Source organism: Pelecanus crispus, chromosome 2, assembly GCF_030463565.1.
Source record: "Pelecanus crispus isolate bPelCri1 chromosome 2, bPelCri1.pri, whole genome shotgun sequence".
Lineage (NCBI taxonomy): Eukaryota > Metazoa > Chordata > Aves > Pelecaniformes > Pelecanidae > Pelecanus > Pelecanus crispus.
Genome location: NC_134644.1, coordinates 71147470 through 71168929, shown reverse-complemented (window position 1 = coordinate 71168929; position 21460 = coordinate 71147470). Strand labels below are relative to the sequence as shown.

Sequence of the window (21460 nt, the reverse complement as noted above, 5' to 3'; positions counted from 1 at the left end):
TGCAGGAATAACTCAGCACTGTGTTAGCCTTGCCCATCACCTTGCCCCTCTCTCTCAGGCCCCATCACCCTTCAGCGACACATTAGTCTCAACAGGACAATAGTTTTTCCTTACATTCAAGACTTATTTCTGACCCAACATCTAGACAAAAGCATTTTGCTAATTATGGTTACTGTGTGTTGCACATGAACATTTAAGTGTTCAAAAAATGGGTAGATGTGGCACTTCGGGACATGGTTTAGTCTAGTCTACCCTTGATTGGCTTAGAGTAGACTTGGTAGTGTGGGTTAATGGTTGGACCGGATGATCTTAAAGGTCTTTTCCAACCTAAACGATTCTATGATTCTAAGACATAGAATCATAGAATCACAGAATGCTTTGGGTTGGAAGGGACCTTGAGAGATCATCGAGCCCAACCCCCCTGCAGTAAGCAGGGATTGAACCTGTGAACTTGGCGTTATTAGCACCATGCTCTAAACAACTGAGCTAACCCATAACATACTGCTATTATTTGTACATAATCTATTAACTATAGAATAGGATTATGAAGGCTGGTAAAATGCACACTCATATCACAGAATGGCTGAGGTTGGGAAGGGACCTCTGGAGATAGCCTAGTTCAGCCCCCCTCCTCAAAGCAGCGTCAGCTACAGCAGGCTGCTCAGGACCACATCCAGTCAGGTTGTGAATATCTCCAAGGACTAAGAATCCCCAACCTCTCTGGAAAACCTGTTCCAGCATTTGACCATCCTCACAGGAAAAAAGAAAAAGATGGATTTAATGTTTAAATAGAATTCCTTGTATTTCGATTTGTCTCCATCACCTCCTGTCCTGTTACTGGACAGCACTGAAAAGAGCCTGGCTCCATCTTCTTCACTCCTGCCACAGTTCTACACATTGGTAAGATCCCCCTGAACCCTCTCTGCTCAAGGCTGAACAGTCCCAGCTTTCAGCTTCTCTTTGTATTTCAGGTGCTCCACCTTCACTCTGCAGTCTGTTGCCTTCCTACAAAATCAGAGCTGCTCTGCCTTCGATGTGGACAGGAAGAAAAGCTCCCTGTGCAGCTGGGAACATGAAAGCTATGCCAGGGACTGTTGCTTCCCAGCCTGCAAGGAAACAGAGACCAGGGAAGCCATCTGCAACTCCATCTCTGCCTCTAACAAGGACAGAGAGAAAAGATCCCTGTGCAGCTGGAACAGTAACAGCAGTGTTGGGGACTGCGGCTGCCTACCCTGTGAGGATGCCAAGGACCACACCAAGAGCTGCACCTCCAGATGGGTCCGTAACACAGACGATGCAAGCACCTTTGTGGCCACACCTCCAGCTCTGCTCAATATGCAGATAGTAAGAAGATATCTCTAAGCAGCTGGGACACTGACAGCAGAATCAGTGACTGCAGCTCCCCTAAGGTAGTGCCATCAGCATGCCAACCCTAGACCCTCAGCCGCAATCTCACCCTTGACAACATTATCGCACACAGGGAGAGCCTCAAGCCCATCCTCTCTCATACGCTGACAAAAGGCCTTTCCTCCAGATAGCTCTCCTTTATGTACTCACTCCATCCCACACCTTCCAAAAAGGTCTTCCTTACCACACTTTGGCAAACCAAAATGTTTGTTTGCCTTCCAAATTTGAGGGAAATCTACTTTTCTGAGCTTCCTCTGGCTTTCCTCCTCTCCTGGCCCTCTGCCAATCTATTAGCTGAGAAGTAGCCATCCTGGCTTTGTAGGACAGACAGGGACAGAGTCACCTCAAACGTACGTTTCCTGGGATACTCTCTTCTGCAACAGTACCACGCATCTCTTCAGCCAGCAGGCCTAGGCAAGACTCTGAAGTCAAAAAAGGTGCCCTGTGGCAGCGTCACATCTGAAGCAGTGTCACAGCCGAAAAGATAACTTAAACTGTTAGCAAGCAGCAGATAATTGGGGCAGGGGCAATCAGAAATTGAGCTCTCAGGCAGAAACTATTACAGAGATACACGCTGAAGCAGGTGTGGAGGGCAAGATTAACCCAAATTCCAGCTTGGGAACTGAAAGGAAAAGGCAAGAAAAGGACTCTTTCTGGAAGTAGGGTAGGCAGTTCTGTTGGTATGGGCTTTGTGGTTTTTTGGTTTGCTTTTACCCACCTGTACAGCCATTACTGCCTGTTATAAAATAAACACACCAACCGTGAGGGCCTATGTCCTTCAGTTCGCAGGGTTTGACTTGAGTGCAAATCTCTTGAGAATTCCAACAGAAAACAAGAACACCCCCAATAATCCAAAAGGAAAAAAATAGCCATGCAGTTCCATGGGGAAGCTCAAAGTTACAGTGCAGGCAACAGCATCATGCCAAGGGGGATCCTTTCCCACTTCTGGTCCCTGGCTGACCCCACAGATTGGGTGTTTTCTTTTCTCCTCATGAATGGGAAGGACAAGCCCACCATGTTGCCTTGCTCCACCCTGATCCTCCAGGCGACCCACCTTTTTTCCCCCTCAAGGAAGCATCTTCCTCAAGTACTCCTAAAGACAATTGATCAGGACTCTGGTGAGTCAAGGGCTGCTAGTGCTGTGTTTCATACAACTGCTTCCCCAGCAGTGTTTCCTTCACATCCCTCTGCACATATGACTACTACGTAAGAGCAAATGGTACTGCAGTTTCTCATTTATCTGGAAAACCTTACGCAGAGCAGCTCTGTCAGCAGTGAAACTCTGCTGTTTCACTGGTCTGCTTCTCCGTCCTTCTCTGCATTCAGTTAGACTGCATTCAGTCTAATGATTTCAAGCAGTATGACCTCTACTAATTGTGTAGTTGGTGAGTTGCAAAAGAACAAACCATCATACTGTATGACATGAAGTGCAGACTTCGAGAAAGAAACAAACATTTTTGACAGGTAAATCTAAATATCAGAACATCTTTCAGGGGTCTTATACATCCCCTTGGGATCAAGTCAACGTATTTTTAACCAAACAGGACCATTCAGCATTCACAGGCCTCCAAACTGAAACAAAGCCAAAATAAGATATGAACATCTCTGATATTCTACTTCATTTTAACTCTTAAATATCAGTTCTGAAGGCATACCAATCAGACATTAAAAGGGTCTTCATCACATATATTGTCAGCCATCTTATGCTTTCTTAGGTAGAGCTTTATGCATTTTGACTGCACCATTATTCCTGCAAATGCAATAAACTCAAGAATAAAGTCAGGCCTAACCTATTGAATAAATGTTTGAAACATCGCATCATCAACATAGCCGTAGCTGAAATCTGGCCAAGACCAGAAAAAACTCACCTTGCTTAACAGATCAGCAGTTAACTGGAAATTTTAAAAAGACAATATTTCACAGATATGTCATGTCAAGAATGGGCAGTACTGAAGATTTCTGTTTTGGGCAGCTTGACAGCATTTACTCTGTACAGATTTCTAAATGTATTCATGTTATTGAGCTGCTAGAGAGTGACAGTCCGTAAGATCACTCTGAACTCTGATGTAAACCCAAAAGCCAGGTTACTCAGTTAACTGACAAATCCCATAGGCTCTCTCCCAAGTCACATATAGAAACCTCCTACACTTGACTGCATTTATAAAAAGGATGCTCCCGGGGCACAGATTTCAGAGGTCTGTGTTTGGTTGGTCTCACAGTTTAAAATCTCTCTCCAGGTCCTTGCTCAAAGAACACAGCACTTGAGGACACTGCATCCTGTTGACTACTGTGAAGGAAGGAAACTGGATTTTTGCCACCCTGCTCTGTCTTGCTTGTCAAAACAGCTTTGTCTGGAAGCTGCAGAAGGGAGTGCATCAGCACGGATCTAGGAACACAGAATTGCTGTGGCAGAAAGAAGCAGAGGATAGGAAAATACTCTATAACATGCAATAAACAGAGGGTATTTCATTAGCAAAAATAGCAAGTTACTAGCAAAAATAGTTTTAAGACCTTCACATTTTCATAACCTATACAAAAAGACCACAGTTTGAGAGGTAGTTTGGATCATGTACCAGTGAGAAAACTATCTGGAGACATCTTGGCATTTTTAATTCAGTATAAAAACTTAAGATTTCTTTAATAACAAAATTTGGTTTCCAAAGAAACATTTTTTCAGAAGGAAGCACAAACATGTGCCTGAACAATCCATATGAGATTTGATTAAAATGTCTGCTGCTGGAGAAAGACACATAAGAAGGAAATCCTATCACCAGAATTTATCACAGGCATCATCTTTTTCACTAGAGTTATGAGTGCAGTCCCCAAATCACAAAAACTTGAAACCAAGCTGGAAATTTGTGTTAGGCATAACCAGCAGGGTTTAGGTGGCAGGGGCCTGGCTGCAGGGCTCACCCCTGTGGTCCCAGACAGTTTGGCAATGGACAGAAACAAGCCACCATACACCAACACTACAACCACTCAGACATAGTTAAGAAAGGGCAATAGCCACTGGGGTCAGGGGGCACAATAGGAGGTGGGGGGGATGCACAACAGGAGACATGGAAGTGAACATGTAGAAGGGGTCATTCTTGGGCACAGGGCTGGAGACACCCTCTTGGAAGGAGGCACTTCATGCCACCTCCCAGGGGACTGAGGCCCACAGAGAAGCCCACACCAGAGCAGAGGAAACAAGTAAGAAGGAACAGTGGCAGAAAAGAGAAAGAAGCAACAAGTGGCAAAAAGGAAAGTGCCATGCACTGACCCCAACCTCCTGTGCTGCCTGTCAGCTCACCAAAGGGAATGAGCACAATGTGCAGTGAAAAGAAGGGGTGTGGAGACTAGGAAGGGGAGAAGAGATGTGTCTGGACTGAAGTTGAACCTGGGGAAGGCCAGGGAAAGGTGTTTGCCAAAACTGCTCGTCACCTTCATTTCTCTATGAATGTCTAAACTCAAAGGATTCCCACTTGGGAAACAAAGGCTGCACAGGCTTTGGCAGTTTCTCAAAACCTTTTGCTTCTCCAGATTCCTAACCTTTCTCTACATTGATACAGAGCCTTTAGAGTAATTTCACAATACATTTCATGAACAGCTTTCAATGGTATCCCATCAACCCTCTATAGCTCTGCTAACAGAGCACTGCTAGATCACCTTCTAACTACAGTTGTCTTATCAGCTCGTCAACATCACTACCAGCTAGGGCTAAAGACTGATCCAGTTTTGGAGCTTCATCTCTTCCGCACTGAAAGACGCAAGCTCATTCCTCAGCCTTTCCACAGGAATTTCAATGGCTGTGCTAGCACAATGTTAGCATAACATAAAGACCACACAGGAATGCCTCCTCCCTGTCCCAGTGAGAAATAGGTTTCTCTCCATTTCACTTTATAGTAAACTCCCATCTACACAGGCATTGCATGAAGAGAAAGCAAAATCTTACTATTCTGGCTGAGGTGGCAAAATCAAAGTAGAGATTTACAAAGTAGGCTTGGCCATATATATTGTTACCATTGCAAGATATGAAATCTCAATTTGTCAGCAGAGATCCTGACAATTGGTTAAAGCTTAGCACAGCGCTAACGTGGCTTCCATTTGCCAGCAAAATACAATGGAGGCAAGCTTCAAGTCTTACTGCACAGCCAAAGTGCACAAACATGGTGGTGCATGGAGTTGCTCCAGGTTCTTTCCACAACTTAATTTCCAGCACACAGCACAGGCAGTAAGTAAAAGATGCTTGTTAGTTTCCCCTAGGAGATGGAAGGAAAAATGGGAGATGAGCTTAGTACAGAAGTACTTGGGTTTCCTTAAATTTTAACTTTGTAAGAACAGCTCAACTATTGCCCTTTGTTAGAACTAAGTGCAGCTCTAGTGCATGACAATGTCCCTCTAAGTTTTATCAGTAAGGACAGTATACTTTGGTATGATACTTTTCATATGTACATTTGTACATACTTTTTGCATACTAATAGAAAAATCAAATCCTATCTACCCCTCTTACTATCTTCCCATATTAATCTATGCTCATTTCAAGGTCTGCATGGTAGATACTTTTTAAAAGATGTCTTCGTTGTCAATGCTGCTTGCAGAAGCAGTACCCACTTTTCAACTTATAACAGATAAAGTGCTGTTGTAAAATGTTCTTCCATATGCAGAGACAAGTTCTAATCTCTTCTCACTTGTGCCAATACACTCCAGACCAACTTGGTCAATCATGAAAGTCACAGGCTATCTTGAGCCTGAAGGAGGTGATCCTTGAAAAGCAATCTGCTCTCATGGTCCCCACTTATCTCCAGGACAGTCTCCTGTGGGATTCTTCCAAGCAGATCCCACAACAGACCAAAGGCTGCTCTCCTGAAGCTCATGACTGTGACCCTACTTTTTACCTTATTCCCGCCCCTCTCAGGAGCCTGAACTCCACCACCTCATGGCCGCATCCCTGACCAATCCCTTCTTGCCTACAAGGATGAGGTCCAGCAGAGACTCTCTCCTTGTCAGCTCCACAATCACCTCTGATAACTTCTTGAAGCTGTCATCAACACAATCCAGAAACCTCCTGCATTGCTTGTGCCCTGCTCTCTCACCCTCCCAGTAGGTATTGGGGTGGCTTAAATCCCCCACGAGGACCAGGGGCCGTGAACATGAGGCTTCTCCCAGTTGCCTGAAGGCTTCATCTACTTATTCCTGACCAAGCGGACTAGAGCAGACATGCACCCTAATGTTGCCCACAACAGTTGGCCTGCCAGCCCTGACCCATATAAACTCTTGACGAGCTCACTGCCATCTCTAGGAAGAGCTCCTAGGCCTCCCCCTAGCACTTGCTGAAAGGGTACATCACCTTTTGTGATCATGAGACAGCCAGGGCAAAAGCCCAAAGCACCTTTTGATCAAGAACAGCTGATAGAGCTTGTAAGAAGCCACTAGAGCCCCCAACTTCTGCTAGCTGTCCTCTCCCAGCTGCAGCAGCCACTTGTGTTCCTCACAGCACTCCCAGAGGCCCCCCAAGAATCTCTGAAGTTCTCAGAATATCTAGAAGATCTCAAAGCAGAGCCCAGAAACTGCCACACCTCTAGGCTGCAATGGTATCCAAGTCAGATTGTATCTTAAGACTTGCTGTTCTGCACACATACTATTGCCATTTCAGTCATCCCCTCCAAGAACCTCACTTGTCACAGATTTCATGCTACTTTCTTATTTACATGTATTTTTCTTCCCTACAGTAATGGCAAAAAATTATCATTTTTACAGCAAGAGATATGTAGTTGCTGGTTACAAAATCAGGTGGAGTTTATAGCAATCCAGCTAATGTTACTTAATTTTCTCTTCCCTCTAGCAAGGGTGTGCCTTCAAAACCAGTAAATGTTGCCTTTACAGCCTGTTTCAACTTTCCAACTGATCCCACCCTGTTCTTAAGGAACCAGAGTGCCTTCAGTCCCAACTGATCAAACTGGCTGGTATGAATAGAGAACAGGTGGATCTTACTTAAGTTAAATACTAGGTCTAATAATTTAGATATTTATTCTTCTTATTGCCAGACTCAAGAAAAGGATTCTAGGAACAAAAACACCTTACCCACTTTATCCTGCTGTATGTCGTGATCCAAAACCACCACTGTCCCTCCTATGTACCTTGCCTCTCTTTATGTTTTAAAAGCATTATAAAAGGTATTTACCCAGCACCGTAATGTCTGTAACACCACTATGCATTAGTAACATGAAACCCATAAAACAGACTTCATTTTATTGATGGAGGAATTTATGTTTAATGGTTTTGGCCTTTGGATACTAGAGGGTCCCCTAGTATTGCTCAGCTAACTTCTAATGAGTCACCAGGGGTCAGAAGGGGAGTGTGTAACACAACAGAAGTGGTGTAACACTATTACATCAGGTCCAAGCCCACTCATCTATACACTTCCAAGGAAACCCCAGTGTCCCAAAAGGAACTCTGCTCAGTATCATCTGACAGAAAAGAGTCCTTTAGCAATTCATCTGCTTATTAAGACAACCCTCTCCCCTTCAGCCTTTTCTACACTGTAACAGGACTGTAAGTCATTTGAGTGTTAGGGTTACATTACAAAGCAATAACCTAATTTGATTTGAAAAACAAAACAGTTGCAAAGTGGCCTCACCATACTCTGCCTGCTTCCTGAGGGTCAAACATACCTCTTTTTGCAAAGAATCATCAGGTTGTGCAAGAAGTTGAACTGCTGCTTTACTTTCAGATGTCTTCCCGGGGAATGGTGTAATCTCCGTGAGATATGACAACCTCTCTGTGGAGTGTTCAGTGACAGAGTTCAGTTCAGAGCTGTTTTTACTCAGAAGGCTTTCCACCTTCTCAGCCTCCCCTTTCTTTTCAGCAAAGTCTTCCTGGTTATCTCCATCATCACCCACAGAAGAGTTGAAGCCATTTTCACCTGCCACCATCAGGCCCCAGTCAGCATAATCCGTGCTCTCCTTCTGCTCATGTTTGATGCTCACCTGAAAGGGGTCCTGCTCCAACTCTTTATAATCATCAATGTATTCGGGTATCTCCTCAAGGCTGGGATCTTTGCCAAGCAGAGACAGCTCCTTCAAGCTACTCACTTCCTCAGATGGCTCATTCTGGAATCCCACAGAGTGGACCATGCTTGGGATCACTTGCCCAAATCCTAGCAGCGAGGCTGGCCTCTGAGAAGGCCTCAGCACAAAAGTAAGATAGGACTTCACAGTTTCAATTTTTTTAGGTTCACAATTCTCTTTGTGTTGGCAGTTCACAATGTAACAGCGTCGTTCAAACATCCAGGACAAGTCACAACCAGAGAGGTCACAACATGCTGCGATGCAGTCGGACACTGACATAGCATGAGGAACTCGCATAATTTTAGTGGTTTCTAAGTTGGGAGATATTACTGCACCTGAGTACGTGGCTCCTTCTCTGCACTGCTCACAACTGGAACCTGAAACAACACCACCAACATAAGGCACAACACTACAACCAAGCCATAATATAGTTTACTGTGACCAAAAATGGCTTATCACAGGACACAAGATATAGACAGGTGGCACCCTGCTTAAATAAGCTCACTTCTTTTCAATAACTTCACCACTACGTTTTTTTCAATATGTGCCTTTGCAATAGGTATTTGTACTTTGGAGGATTTTTCAGTGTAGGATCTTGGTATGTTTTGCAAAGTACCCTTGCTACAAATACACAGAGATCAAAGTGAGTTGCCAATACTTAAAAACAAGAACAGAGCAGGGAACACAAAAAAAAAAAAAAAAAAAAGGGGTACCTCCATTACTCCCATAGCATAGTAAAGCAAAACATGTTTTAAAACAAAACTCAAATAAGATGCTGTAACATGTCATTGTTTCATTTGAGAGAGAAGGCACCAAAAATCTACACAGGAGAAACATTTGTCATCTCACTTTAACTTCACATGAAGGGTCCCTCACACCAACGCAACTGAGAATTTGATCCAGCTTTTATATTAAGCCCAGTAAACTTTTGCTGCTTTACCCACTAGCTCATGTGAAACCCCAAGAGCTTGCTCCAGTAGGGAGCATCTTTCCTTCCTTTACAGTAAAGTTGTAATCTTTTAGCATGACATCAGTATTATTTTCATAGCACATTACAGACTGAGTGTGAAGTGTTCAAATCAAGCATGAATCAACATACTGTGTATCTCAGTCAGTTTTTAACATTTTTTCTAGGTGTTTTTTTCCTGGTTATAACTGCTCTTCAGAATTCCTCTCTCCAAAATGCAACTTGAAAAATGTCATCATTTCATCATGCAAACAGTTGAGTAAAACCAGGACATTCTTCTTAACACGGTTTTCAGCTAGAAGTGCTAACTCGACCAATGAAAACAACATGTCACCGCTGTGGACCTAACACAGTAATGGAAGACAAAGTTGACTCTGCTTGCTTTGCACATCATTAACAGTTGAGTTCTGGCAGCAGAAACCTCATTATTCACAATAGTATGTGGCAGGAGAAAAAGAAAGAGGCAGCTTGACTAATGGATTCCAGCTCAAAACTGTTGAGCTGATGAGCAGGAAAAATGAAATCAGGGAGCAGGAATAGGCCAGCAACAGGGGTTAGGCCTGACCACGACCTAGGGCCTTGGAGATACAAAGATTCTCCAACGCATGCAGTGTGTCCAACCACCACATCTTCTGGGCTGAACTGCAGTACACTCCTTCACAATACATGATCTGAATACAGCTACTGAAATACCTGTGGGGCATCATACTGCCTGGGATGAATGTACAGCTTGCAAAGTAGGTTAAGTTCAATGCAAAAAAACCAAAACAAACAAAAAAATTGCACCACACACTGAGGGATAAAGGGGACAAGACTTCATGATGGTTTTGTTGAGCTGGCTATTTGGGGTAAGAAAAACATGAAACAAAACCAAATTGTAAAGATGATCAATGACTTGCAAATAGCTATACCTGAATAGGAAGCTGACAAAAAGGATAAACAGCTTCAAGCACCATTTTTCTGACTCTAGCTACTCCTTCACACAGAGCTAGGATGCTGTTTACTCTTCCACTTTACACTTTCAATGAAACACCATCCAGGGGAACATGAATTTAAAATATCGTGTTCTAACATAGCCCAGATGAAGTATCTTTATCTGTACCCAGGAGATGCTCAGGATTTGTGCATTTTTTTCTTTTACATTGCATATAAATATTTCCTCCACATTCCCTTTCACCTCCAAGAACGTAAGACCCTGGCAGAGACTCTGAATTGTCATCACAAGTCCTTTCTTCAAGTTGTCTGCACAACTTGGGACAGGGGAGCCAGCAGAGCTCTGGGTTAAAATAAAGTATAGGAGTCAGACAGCCCATTTAAACATTCTGTCCTTTTTCAACCTGTATCAATTTATTTAATCCTGTAAGTCAGCAGGGAGATGAGACACAGGTCTTTAATAGGATAAAAAAGAAACATAATTCTGCGTGAATGTGCAATATTAGGTAAATAACAACTCATTACAATTAATATTTAGGAACAGCACTATTAAGGTGGGTCAAAAAACTCCTTTGAGGGCTGTGTTCATTCCTTCCCTTTTTTACCTCATCCCTGAGGGAGAAAGTGACCAACCTGTTAAAAGAAATTTGGAAGTTTCATTATTTATTTGTTCAGAAAAGAATGACCAACAATTCTTGTCTTAAGAGACAGACTTATGCAATTGGAACAATCCAAAGCTCTAATGTGAGGACAGTCTTCAAGTCCTCATCCAGCCTGATGTCAAACAAAGCTTCAAATCTCACTCTGCCACTTTCAGTTTGATACATCAGCTATCACACTGCAGAGTCAACCTCCCACAAAATTAATGGTGTTTCATTAGCCACAGAAACAAGTCCAGCATATTCCTAAGATAATGCATGACTTTGAACCTAAATCTCCCAAGCAAGCTTCCTAGCCACAGACCTTAGCTACCCCCTTTTTCAAATGTCAGAAGGCCTTGGTTTCATCCCAGTAAGGAATGGAAAAAACATTAAGCTTCAGAATTTCTGTACAATGGGAAAATTATATCCCCACCAAATCTAAATTACATCTAACACTGTAATCAAAATATCAAAGTAATCAAAGTTTCATCTCTTGCTTCAGCTAGAATTACACCTGAGTTAAATTCTGACCAGCAATGGCAAAAAAAAATAGCATCATGCAATTCTGTTTATTGTTTCAGAAGTACTCATTCAGGTTACCAACAGAAAGACTGCTTCCCTTTATTACAAGCCCTGAAAGCTCTCTGGTGCCTGGACCATCAATAGCCTAAAAGTTCTGCAAGCCAAGTGTTCCCCTTCCTTTTAGCTGTACTGTAGGACAACACTGACATATCCAGAGACATAGTTAGGCAAGTTGGTTACCTTAAAGATCCATACCCCCCCCCCAAAACCCTAATAAACAGTCACAGTGTGGAATATAGCTTCATTTTCAAGAGATTCCTCCCTTTAGTAAGGAAACATCCATACCCTTCTTTGAGCTGCACACTATCACTCTTTCACATCTTGGTGCATGAGTCCACTGGTATCAAGAGCCCAGGAGGAACACAGATGTTCCTCCATCACAGCTGGCTGAAGACCTTGCCTCAACTGGACATGGAGACTAACTGCAAAACCTAACAGATGTTCTCCCCGCTCTCTGGCAGGCTCACAGAACCATGAGCACTTGAATGACTTGGAAGCAAATATTCTTTAGTCAGTAAGTAGCAAATTGTGACAATGCACTAACACTGGGTTCATCACAGCTAACTACCCCAGCCTGAAACCCTGCGAGGGCCGAACTATCCGCTTGTGGGCTGGTCTCTTCGTTTTTCCTAGCAGCAAGCAGTACAAGAAGCAGCAGAAAGCAGGTAGAAAGGAGCAAGAGGGAACGCGCAATAGAGGAGAAGAGCTCAGACTCAGACCTTGCACCAAGAAACGTCACATTTGACCAGAATCACCTCCCATTACCTTCTTGCTGGCAGCACAAGCACTGAGAGCTCACATGGCATACTATTCTCATAGCCTGACAGCCTCTGAACTACGTGAGCATGGAAGGTCCTACAGCTGTTTCCTACAGGAAGAGTAGGACTGTCTCTGCTTTCTTCACATCTGCTCCCTCCACTCTCTTTAAGCAACAAACTAGTTCCATTTTGGTTTTAGGTTTCCTGGTTTCAGCTGGGATAGAGTTAATTTTCTTCCTAGTAGCAGGCATAGTGCTGTGCTTTGGATTTAGGATGAGAAGAATGCTGATAACACACTGATGGCTTAGTTGTTGCTACGTACTGCTTATGCTAGTCAAGGACTTTACAGCTTCCCATGCTCTGCCAGGTACACCAGAAACTGCGAGGGGGCACAGCCAGAATAGTTGATCCAAACTGCCCAAAGGGCTATTCCATACCATATGATGTCATACTCAGTATAGAAACTGGGCGGGGGGGGGGGGGCAGGGGGTTGGCCAGGGAGCAGCAATCGCTGCTCAGGAACTGTCTGGGTATCGGTTGGCAGGTGGTGAGCAATTGCATTGTGCATCACTTGCTTTGTATATTGTTATTATTATTATTATATTGTTATTATTATCATTACTATTTTACTTTATTTCAATTATTAAACTGTTCTTATCTCAACCCAGGAGTGTTTCTCACTCTTACTCCTCCAATTCTCTCCCCCATCCCACTGGGGTAGGGGGAGTGAGTGAGCGAGCGGCTGCGTGGTGCTTAGTTGCTGGCTGGGGCTAAACCACGACAGTAATGGCCAGAATAATTTAAATCTACTTCAATATAAGCTGATTTCATCAATGAATGGGTATAAGCCAGTGAAATGAGACTGGCATTATAAGGAATGCCTACGTGGAGAAATTAGGAGCTGCATCCACAGGTTTGGGAAGTCAATGACCCAAGCTCCATGAGATGCTGAGTGACAAAGGCATGGTACATGGTATACATGGTACACACTACCTGTTGTCACATCCAGCACAAGCCTCCCGAGAGGCACAAACATTAGTCAGTGGTAGATATCTGTACCCATTAGGTGATATGCCTACTGTTCTAGCTTTGTTTTTCATTGTATTTGGTTTATGTGGCAAGGTTTTGGTAGTCAGGGGTGGGGGAAATGGACTGCAGTGGTGGCTTCTGTGAGAAGACACCAGAAGCTGCCCCCATGTCAGACAGAGCCAGTTCCAAGAGGAACCTGCCGCTGGCCAAGGCCGAGCCAATCAGTGACAGTGGTAGCACCTCTGCGGTAACATATTTAAGAAGGGGTAAAAAACACTGTGCAGCAGCAGCAGCCAGGAGAGAGGAGTGAGAGTATGTGAAAGAAACAACTCTGCAGACACCAAAGTCAGTGAAGAAGGAAGGGGAGGTGGTGCTCCAGGCACTGGGGCAGAGATTCCCCAGCAGCCCATGGTGCAGACCACGGTGAGGCAGGCTGTGCCCCTGCAGCCCATGGAGGTTAGTGGTGGAGCAGATATCCACCTGCAGCCTGTGGAGCACCCCACGCCAGAGCAGGTGGATGAGCCCTGAAGGAAGCTGTGATCCCATGGAGAGGCCATGCTGGAGCAGGCTCCTGGCAGGAACAGCAGCCCCATGGAGAAGAGCCCACGCACAAGCACATTTTCTGGCAGGACCTGTGACCCTGTGGGGGATCCACACTGGAATAGCTCTTGAAGAACTGCAGCCCACTGGAAGGGCCCACGTTGGAGAAGTTTGTGATGGACCCCATGCTGGAACAGAGGAAGAGTGTGAGGAGGAAGGAGAGGCAGAGACAAAGCACTATGAACTGACTGCAACCGTCATTCCCCATCCCCAAGCTGCTTGGGGGAAGGAGTTAGAAGAGTTGGGAGTGAAGTTGAGCCTGGGAAGAAGGGAGAGGTGGAAGGAAGGTGTTTTTAGATTTGTCCTTACTTCTCATTATCCTACTCTGATTAATTTGCAATAAATTAACTTCCCTATGTCAAGTCTGGTTTGCTCTTGACTGTTCAGATGAGTAGCCCACCTCAATTTCTTTGACAAACCAGAGGATATTCTTCAATATCCTCCCAAAGATATTCACTAATGAGCCTGTTTCTCTATTCTCTCAACGACACAATGTCAAGCCTTTCTTACATTAAATCAGCCTTCCCATTATCTTAAGTTAAAACAAGTGGTAACAAAATGTTTTTTAACAAGAAAAAGTAGCCTTTACAAGCACAAGCTCATGTGCAGAGGAAAACTGCAGAATGAACATCTAGCAACTTGCTGAGCCTGAGTCAATTCACCTTAAAGCTTGCACAAAAAATGAAATCCTTTTGACTTAACAAAGGTAAGCATCCACTGATATATTTCAGCAAACATACCCTGGAAATCAGCAGGTACCTTCCAGTTTAGTTAGAGTCAATATTAATTGGATGGAAAACACTCCAAGTTATTGAGACGGAAATAAACAAATACTAAAATTTATACTAAAATAGTATGTGATACTAGAATGTATTAGCCCCTAAACACCATGTGCTGGTACCTGAAATACAGGGAGAGGCTTGGAATACAGCCAGCAGTCTGAGTGTAATGGTCTTGTTCTCGGATAAATCAAGACAGCATAGCAAAATTGCAACTAAAGAATGAAAACGAGACTTTCTATATGCACATGGGGGATATTCTAGCCTGCTAACAATTAACAGCATTATCAAAAGCATAAAACTGTGACATTCTCTACACCCAAAATTCAGTATTTACTCCACATTATTGCCTTCTATTGAAGTTGCTGTGTTTTTTTCCTAAAGATACTGGCATGAAGCCTACAGCAGGTACTCAGTATCCCATAGGAGAGCATTTTATTTACTTAAAAAAGGCATACTTATTGTTTACTACAGCAACAAAAACCCCAGCTCCATGTCCTCCTCAAAAAGCATGGCACTATGACATCCTCAGGGTGATCTTGAGGACTACTTCAAATCAGCTATGAGCACAGCTGTCATTAATGCCTATCCCCCCTCATCCAACATTTCCAAATTCAGTGGTCAATTTAAGCCTTAGCACATTAGCAAGGCTCTCCCTCATGAAACAGCCAATCCTGTTTATACTAGAGCAGATGAAAGCCAGATAACTGAGTACTATTTTCTCAATTCCCGCTAATACAGATACTGCCAGTATCTCCACAGCCAGAATTCAAATACTGTCTTTTAAAGAAATAAATCCCATGTTTCCATATATCATTTTGTAATTACCATGTCAAAACTGCCTGCACCAAATTAAGTCTCCCTATGGCACAGAGGCAGTATTAAGAATTACTATCATTCTTCATCTGTCTGATTATGGAAATAATTTACCTATCTCTGTGGCTGAAGGAGAAACTTACAGGACTTTTCTGTGGTCTTTGAAAGGTAATACATGTCTATAGAGCAGGTGATGAGGTGAGAGATGTAAACAAATGCATTTATGCATCTTTTGTATCAACCATCCTATGATACTTCAGAAGAAAACAGGTAGCTTAGAACACAAGCAATAAATAATTCTTAAATTGCTGTCCTGCAAGAGAAGGAGAAGGAAAACTCTTTGAACTCTCCCACCACCCGCTCTTGCCCCATGCATCTCCCCTGAAACAGCACTACTGAAATTGGCTCCAAACAGCTACTCAAAACTGCTTTCTTCCGTGGCAATCAACTGCCAGTTACGAAGCTGTACCTTACAAGAGCTTTTGGCACTGAGGAGTCACAAGATCTCCCAGCTCTTGCCTTATTCATATTTCATTCACACCTGCATACACAAGTCCAGGAGCATTTGCTTCACTCATTCTGTGTGACTCAGACACACAAGAAGTAAACTCCTACCTGTTATTGCCCATAGTAACAGGCAGAGAACACCAATTCCAAATGCCATGCTGCACCAGGAAGGCAGTGACAACTGCTTTTCCAACCAGCTGTGTGGAAATTATCAGTCTTAACGTTGGTTTCCTTTAATATTGTTTAGTACCTGCTGTCGCCATGAAGCACTGCAACAGACAGCACAGGAAAAAATAGGTCAGATGTGAGCATGAATTAGAATGTCACAGTAAAAGCCAAAAGAGAGGTTAAATACAGGCTTTATTATTACTTCCTGACTTCGTGATGGATGACATAGTAGATTGGGCAAGCTGAAGATACAGAACAATTTACTTACCTGGAAATCTCATTCTCTGGAGATGCAGAAATGTCCCAGAAAGATTTGCACGCTTGGGCTCCTGTACCTCAAAACCCACAAATATTCTGTCTGCAGTTATTCAGACCCTGGTTTTGCTCTGACTTTTAACAGAAACTAGCAGGTACCCTTAACTGAGGAATCGCGCACAGTATCGGCCATGCAGTGTTAAGTTAATCCATGCAGCGTTAAGTCAGCTCCTGAGGCATCCCTCAAGCTATTCTCTCCCAGCTATCAAGGTAATGCAAGCAGACACTTCTCCAGAATTTCTAGGGAGACATTCCTTGCCAGGACACCAAATTCTCCAAATAAGGCAGCCTAAGCAACAAATAGGTCTACTAAGGAACATATAGTTCAAAGCAACATTACTCATGATGCAAGGAAAAAAGTTTGGCTAAACTCACAACTCCCCCCACATAAAGGATCCTAAGTAGATCCTTGACCAAAAAACACTTCTGTAAATGAAAACACAAGCAGCGCTTTTTTCGTAGAATAGCCCTCCTCAAGGCAGAGTATCCCAGTCAATTCCCTTTGACGTTCATCACATGACTTGGTAAAGGTAATGACTTTCATATTTCAGCTGCCTGTATCTACATATGATAGAAATACTGCTAACTGGCTGCTCTTGGCAGGTTCCTAACCACACAATTTTATATGATGAAAGACAATCTTGCTTTTTTCCCTTGCAAAGGGAAGAAGGAAGCTAGTACTCTTGCTACGGTTGACTGAACTAGAGTAGAAACCCTAGCAGCTCAGCAGCCAGACTTCTGTTCTCCGAGAAAGGATCTTTTATAGATGGCATGTCTGTAAAGCACAGGAGCAACTGGACCACGATCTGCAGCTTGAACTTTTGTGACTGACCAATAAACCCCTAGGAAGAGGAGATGGGCAAGGGCAATGTGCCCAGGGAGCTCAGGGAATAAGGTAGGGTGTGACCAACCACAGCTTTTGCAAAGAAAGCAGTGTATTCATCTCAACACAAAGGGGACCAGAGGCTGGCCTTTGTTTTAGGTGATAGGTGGTGTTAAACACCTATCAACAGTTGAGTGGATCAAATGACAGTGTAAATGTTTCTCCTGTTTAGTTTGTTAAAGAGTGTGAAGGTGTCCCTGAGCTAGCCAGACCAGCATGGGGGACGTCAATATGTGGCTCAGCCCAATAAAGATTATAAAAACTGAACAACTAACAAAAGAATTTTGAAGAGAGCAACGGGCTTGAGCTGGCTTCAACTGATGCGTTCCCTCCCAGTGATGGGGGATGCCCAGTGTTGCGACAGTGAGCTTATTATAGAGACCAGTAATGGGAATCACATTGGTATTGCAATTGAACTGTATACTGCCCTTGCTATATTTTGCTAATGTGATTTCAGTATATTTTGTAGTGCTCCGCTAAATCAGAAATCCCGCATCACATCAAGTATCTCCAAATAAGTAAGTCTGATATTAAACATTACACCCTCCACACGTGGAATATCTAAAAGAACCCGGTCAGCATACTGGACTCTGACAACTTCTCCTCAAGTGTGTGTACAAACACTAACTCTGCTCAAGACATAAGCAAAATGACCAGAGAACATCACTAAAGCAAGGAAAAAGAAAAATAATATTATTAATTAGATTTAAAAACAAGTCCCAAGTACAAAAAGATAAGGCTTTGGGCAAGCTCCCTGCAAAACCAGAAGACTATTATTAACTTTCCAAAAGCCTGATACTTGATTTAAAATATAAATTGACTTATGACCTTTGTTCTATCCAAGATCAACAAAAGTCCCCTTCCTAAAGCAGCTGCAAAGCAGCCAGAACACTGAAGAGCAAGCTGGTCTCCCAGTTTATTCATAGGCTGCACAATTAGAAAAATTATCTCTGATAACAAGAAATAACTGTCACCAAAACAACCAAAACACACCCCACAACAACACTACACTGCTTCTAGTATGACACTGTTTGGTATGTGCAGTTGGATGTTCTCTCAGGAAGCAATTCTTGGCAGAATACACATAGCTATGCTTCTCTGTAGCGAACAGGACTAATTTAGTAAGGCTTCACCTTAGAAAGAGCAACAGGTTGTCTGGATGCTTCCAAGTACTACTTCTATGATACTCTTCAGAAACAGGACCATTTTTACATTCCCCACTTGCTCTTCTGTCCTTCCACCAACTATAAAGTTATCTGGTTTTGTAACAGACAAGAAGCCCAAAAGTTCTTGGTTTTTTTAAGCAAAGTCATTCCAAATGTCCCACTTAGAATGCGGCCACTGAAATGACTGAGCCCTGCGCAGCGTCAGGGTACAGTATCATCAGCAACTCAACAGCAATGAGCACTTCAGCATAGGACAGGAAGAGTGTTTAAGTCAGTCCTGAAGGTCCCAAAACATGGAGCATCGTCTTTTTTATTTCACTGTAAAAGTGAAAATTGTTTCATTTTGCACTGAAACAAACTATGCAGACTCACACAATCAATCCACAGAACAGTTAAGGTTGGAGGGGACTTCTGGAGGTCACTTTGTCTACTCCCCCGCAAAAGCAGGGCAACCTGGAGCAGGCTGCCAAGGACCATGTCCAGACAGATCTGACTATCTCCAAGGATAGAGACTCCACAACCTCCCTAGGCAACCTGTGCCAGTACTTGATCACCTTCACAGTGAGAAAGTGTTTCCTGATGTTCGGAGGGAAACTTCTGTGTTTCAGTTTGTGCCCATTGCCTGCTGGCCTGTCACTGGGCACGACCTGGCTCAATCTTCTTTACACCCTCCCTCCAGGTATTTGTAAATACTGAAGAGTTCCCTCCAAGCTGAACAGTCCCAGCTCTCTCAGCCTTTCCTCATAGGAGAGATGCTCCAGTCCCTTTATCATCTTCAGTGGACTCTCTCCTGTAGCTCCATATCTGTCCTGTACTGGGGAGCCCAGAACTGGACACAGTACCCAAGGTGTAGCTTCACCAGTGCTGAGCAGAGGGGAAGGGTCACCTCCCTTGTCCTGCTAGCAATACTTCTCCTAACGCAGCCCAGGATACCATTAGCCTTCTTTGCAGCCAGCGCACAGTGCTGGCTCATGGTCAACTTGGTGTCCACTAGGACACCTAGGTCCTTTTCTGCCAATCTGCTTTACAGCTGGGTGGCCCCCATGGAGTTGTTCTTCACCATGGGTACTTCCACTTGCTGAATTTCATGAGGTTCCTGTCAGCCCATTTCTCTAGCCTGTCGAGGTCCCTCTGGATGGTGGCATGACCCTCTGGCCTATCTGCCACTCCTCCCAGTTTTGTGTCATCAGCAAACTTGCTGAGGGTACACTCTGTCCCATCATCCAGGTCATTAATGAAGATGTTGAACAGGACTAGACCCAGTACTGACTGCTGGGGTACACCTCTAGTTACTGGCCTCCAACTAGACTGTGCAACTGACCATCCCACCCTAGGCACAGCCATTCAGCCAGTTTTCAATCCACCTCCACTGTCTGCTCATCCAGCCCATACTTCAACAGCTTCTCTACAGGGATATTATGGGAGATGATGTCAAAAGCCTTACGGAAGTCAAGGTAGGCAATATCCACTGTTCTCTCATCTACCAAGCCAGATGTCTACAACGAAATGACTAAGAGCCTGGTCAAGCATGGCATTCCCTTGGTGAATCTACCCTGGCTCTCAGCTATGCAGGCAGTGATCTCCAGTTGAAAACAGGAGATTTCTTAAGCCTTTTCAGCTGAACCCACTAGCTAGAATACACCTGCCCATGCTGATCATCTGCACATTTATTCTAACACATTACTCAAAGTGATTATTTTTATTTAGTGTTTTATTTCAGAACATTCAAACTAAACTAGAGAGCTGTACAGAGCATAAAATTTTTATAAACCTCACCTTTCAACAGTTTTTGGAATGTTTCTGTTGCTTTTGAGAATGAGAACAGAGAAACATAGATAGGATGGACAACCTAGTAAGTATTTCCAACTTGTTAACACATATTCCCCAAATACCTCAGCAGACTGAGGGGAGGGAAGATATTACTATGGCAAGACCATAATTTCACACACAGCCTTTCTCCTGTTTCTATGGAAATCTGTCTAGATTTGGAAAAGTTGTTAGCTACCAAAAATTGTAATTTGCAGAAGAGCTTACTACTGAAACTCAAGGTTTCTGAGATATTGTGCATTTGCTGTAACCTTTACTCATTCCCAGAAGCAGCCAAATGGACCAGATGCCTAAGAGAGACTTTCAGTCCTTTAGCCTAAGGAAAAATGTGTCAGGCTTGCTTTCAGAACATCACAAGGTCAGAATTAATGCCGAACAGAAGGCAGAAAAATAATTTTGTTTATTTTATAGGCCTTTTTCCTCTGCAAGGCCAACTTTACTATCTCACTGCCACTAAAAGGAGACAAATAGCAGCTTCTACACCCTACAAAAGAAGCTAGATTGCTTCTAGCAACACTTCGAAAAACACTGAGAGACCATGCAAATGATCCAGATTTTTGCAGCATTACTTGTCCTCAGTTCAGAAACACAAGTATTTGTAGCAAACAGGTGGGGGGCAGGGGGGTGTTTGTAATTTATATTAAGAAAATATGAGTTATCCAATCTACAAAACGCCAGACTTTGGATTGCATGCACAATCTGCATTGAATCCTTATGGGACACACCATGTGAGGATACAATGAATGCACAAAAGCAGCACTGTGTCCTCCCATGTTTCTTTGTGGCTACACATCTATTGATGTTCAATTTCCACATAGTAAAAGAGCTTGTGTTCACTGCAAAACCAGCTTGCGTTTCCTGATATTAGGATCAAGCTCAGACACAAAGCATATGCAATCACAATTCAGTGCATAGCTTCTAATCCATAGATGTGAACGTAACTACCAGAAACTGCATGCTTTCTTAAACAGTTAAGACGGTAAACACTGCTGTAGTGTATGCATGCAATGCTCCTCTTACCTTCCGCATGATA

The 21460-nt window shown here is 43.4% G+C and overlaps 1 protein-coding gene across 2 annotated transcripts in view; it reads right to left on the bottom strand.

Moving 5' to 3' along the window:
- The window catches only part of KIAA0319 (KIAA0319 ortholog), a 35983-nt gene extending 27215 nt beyond the window's left edge, over positions 1 to 8768 (bottom strand). For both annotated transcript variants that reach the window (XM_075705319.1, XM_075705320.1), the window contains exon 1: positions 8061 to 8768. In XM_075705319.1, the coding sequence (XP_075561434.1) occupies positions 8061 to 8753 (693 nt within the window). In that variant the 5' untranslated portion in view covers positions 8754 to 8768. The remainder of the gene's footprint in view (positions 1 to 8060) is intronic.
- Positions 8769 to 21460: the final 12692 nt, after the last annotated feature.